Raw genomic sequence first — 2,324 nt, forward strand, 5'->3', positions numbered from 1 at the left:
TTGTAAGGATTTTTATCTTTATCTTTTTTGTTTGTATTTTATCATATTGGCTAAAACCTAATAGTAATTTGTATTTAGTGTGTCCATTATTTAGAAAAAATTGGAGACAACCACATATGGGGTTGAGACCGGCCTTTCTCTAGCATCATGGTGGCTGATGGTGAGGTGGACAGACCACGCCCTTCTCCAGCGTGATCACTCCCGATAACCTTAAAAGTTAAACCCAATTCATTCATATACTCTCATACCTTTTACAATAAGATTCAAAGACACATTGTACCTCTTCCACCATGATTCAAATATAGTAGAAAGAAAAAAAAAACTAATTTATAGAATATTTTTGCAAGAAAAAGTGGCCAAAAGTAACATAAAAACTCATTGACCTAGATCACAACGTTACACCATTGATGTATAATTCATCATAAGCTCATAAGTATCAGGCTTGTTTAGTATTAGTCTTAATGAAATTGCAAATGCTCCATGAATACATGTGATTCCTACTCCTGCTGGATGCTTACATTCTAGCCACTTCCATCAAGATTTCCATTAGAAGCAAGGTGAGCCTGATATTGCTACAAAAACAAAACCCAACACAAAATCATTTATAACCATATTCAACATATTAACTACTTATAAAGTTCAAGTTACTTACAGCGTGATACGCATACGGTGATTTCCCTTGACGTTCAAAATGCTTGGCCATTACAGACCATTCAATCGGGCCCCATTCTTCCTCTTCGAAGCAATTCCCAAGTGCAGATTTATACAACTAACCACAAACAAAAGCACGAATCCAATAAACAAACAATTACACCATTTTGATGTATAATAATATACAACTTACTTTAGTAGTATCAGTCAAAAGCTCACTCCCTGCAGGATAAGATGCATAAAACTGATCACCTCTTGAGAATCCAGCTCGTGTCCTGTAATGAAAAGGAATAGACAAATTATAAAACCCAAGAATTTCATCTGATTAGGGAACGATGAATTCGTCTCAGTTTCTGTTGAGATACCAATAACTAATCAATGTAAAACAATCATATATTTAGATATCTGGTTTGCATATGAAATCATAACAGTAACAGTATACGTACGTGTTGGAGTTGTAGGCATAGCTAATGAGCGCCGAGAAAGAAAAGAAAATAGTGTATCCCACCGTTCTCCGGAACTTCTGAATCTTTAGAATTTCATTCCATCCATCGTACAGTCCACTCATCTTCGATGACTGATCATAAACTGGGAACACTTGGAAATTAATTCTTGTAATTTGAAAAAACTCTAGTGAGGCATTTCGTCGAACAATTAGTATGCACAAATGACTACAGCTTGTCTCGCCATAAAGTAATTCTACTTTGTAGATTCAGAAATTGGGGAGAAGAAAGACAAGGATGTGAAATCAATTCACGTCTGATATGTAAAGTAGTGGTAGATCGACCTGAATTTTCAAAGTGAACTGAAGCGGAGGACGAAGGCTGCGTTCTTGAATCGCTTCCAACTGGTTGCGATCGGCGGATCCTTGTTGGTAAAAGAATCCAGGTAGTTATATTTTAGTCCTTGAAGATTTGGATTTTGTCCACTTTGTGCCTCATACTTTTTTTTAACCGATTTTATTGAAACAGGATCACGTCCATCCATACCGGTCACCACTTGCACTTGTAATTTACAGATCATGAATAGTAAAGTCTCCACCGAGTTTCACCCACCGTTTTCCCCGGCCCGCTGCTCTTCCGTCACTTCCGTGCTTGCTTCTTACAACATTTAATTTTTGGTCCAAATAAACAAAAAACAAAAAACTAAGCACTAAAAAAATTAGTATTTTTTTTAACCGCATTTTCATTCTCATCGGTTCTATTAGTATTAGTATTGGAAGTACTACTTTTGTTATAAATTTATGGGTTAATGTCACTGTAGGCTACTAAATTTTTTGTTTTTGGTTGAAAATGTCTTTTATGTTATTTTTTTTATGGCATTCTATAGGCATAAAATCTCTCTTTTAACTTATTAAAAGGGTATTAGTTACTGGTTTCACAAAGTAAAAACTAAAAAGGGTATAAGGTACATGCGGTTGTGGACATTGTTTCGTTGCACAACGAATTGGAGTTTTGGCATGCAACCGTCCCGTCCTCGTGAATCCTCTCAATTGCTCCTTTTTTTTGTATTTTTAAAATTAAAATTCTCTTATAAATACCTATACATACTAATTTAAAATCACATGTTTCCTTTCAATTTGATTCGATTCTCCTCTACTTTCTTAACTTTTTTTTTCTTCCAATTTCATTCCATTTTATTTTATTCTCTCTACATTCCAATTTAAAATTTAA

At 34.7% G+C, this 2,324-nt stretch overlaps 1 protein-coding gene across 1 annotated transcript; it reads right to left on the reverse strand.

Moving 5' to 3' along the window:
* Positions 1-210: 210 nt before the first annotated feature.
* LOC145015907 (uncharacterized) lies at positions 211-1,533 on the reverse strand. Its single transcript, XM_078974377.1, has 4 exons — positions 1,098-1,533; positions 845-926; positions 653-769; positions 211-572 (listed from the first exon to the last, which is right to left on the reverse strand). Exons 1-4 carry the CDS (start codon positions 1,217-1,219, stop codon positions 522-524), a joined length of 372 nt encoding a protein of 123 aa, XP_078830503.1. The 5' UTR covers positions 1,220-1,533; the 3' UTR covers positions 211-521.
* Between the last annotated feature and the right edge of the window lie 791 nt (positions 1,534-2,324).

The sequence above is a fragment of the Lactuca saligna genome, chromosome 9 (genome assembly GCF_052625555.1).
Source record: "Lactuca saligna cultivar CGN05327 chromosome 9, ASM5262555v1, whole genome shotgun sequence".
Taxonomy (NCBI): domain Eukaryota; kingdom Viridiplantae; phylum Streptophyta; class Magnoliopsida; order Asterales; family Asteraceae; genus Lactuca; species Lactuca saligna.

Excerpts from the sequence above, each read along its gene's own strand:
- LOC145015907 (XM_078974377.1), bottom strand. The coding sequence starts at position 1,219 with ATGAGTGGACTGTACGATGGATGGAATGAAATTCTAAAGATTCAGAAG. Across the intron at positions 927-1,097 it reads TATGCCTACAACTCCAACAC|GACACGAGCTGGATTCTCAA; the intron begins GTACGTATACTG and ends TTTTCATTACAG. Across the intron at positions 573-652 it reads CACCGTATGCGTATCACGCT|CAATATCAGGCTCACCTTGC; the intron begins GTAAGTAACTTG and ends TTGTTTTTGTAG.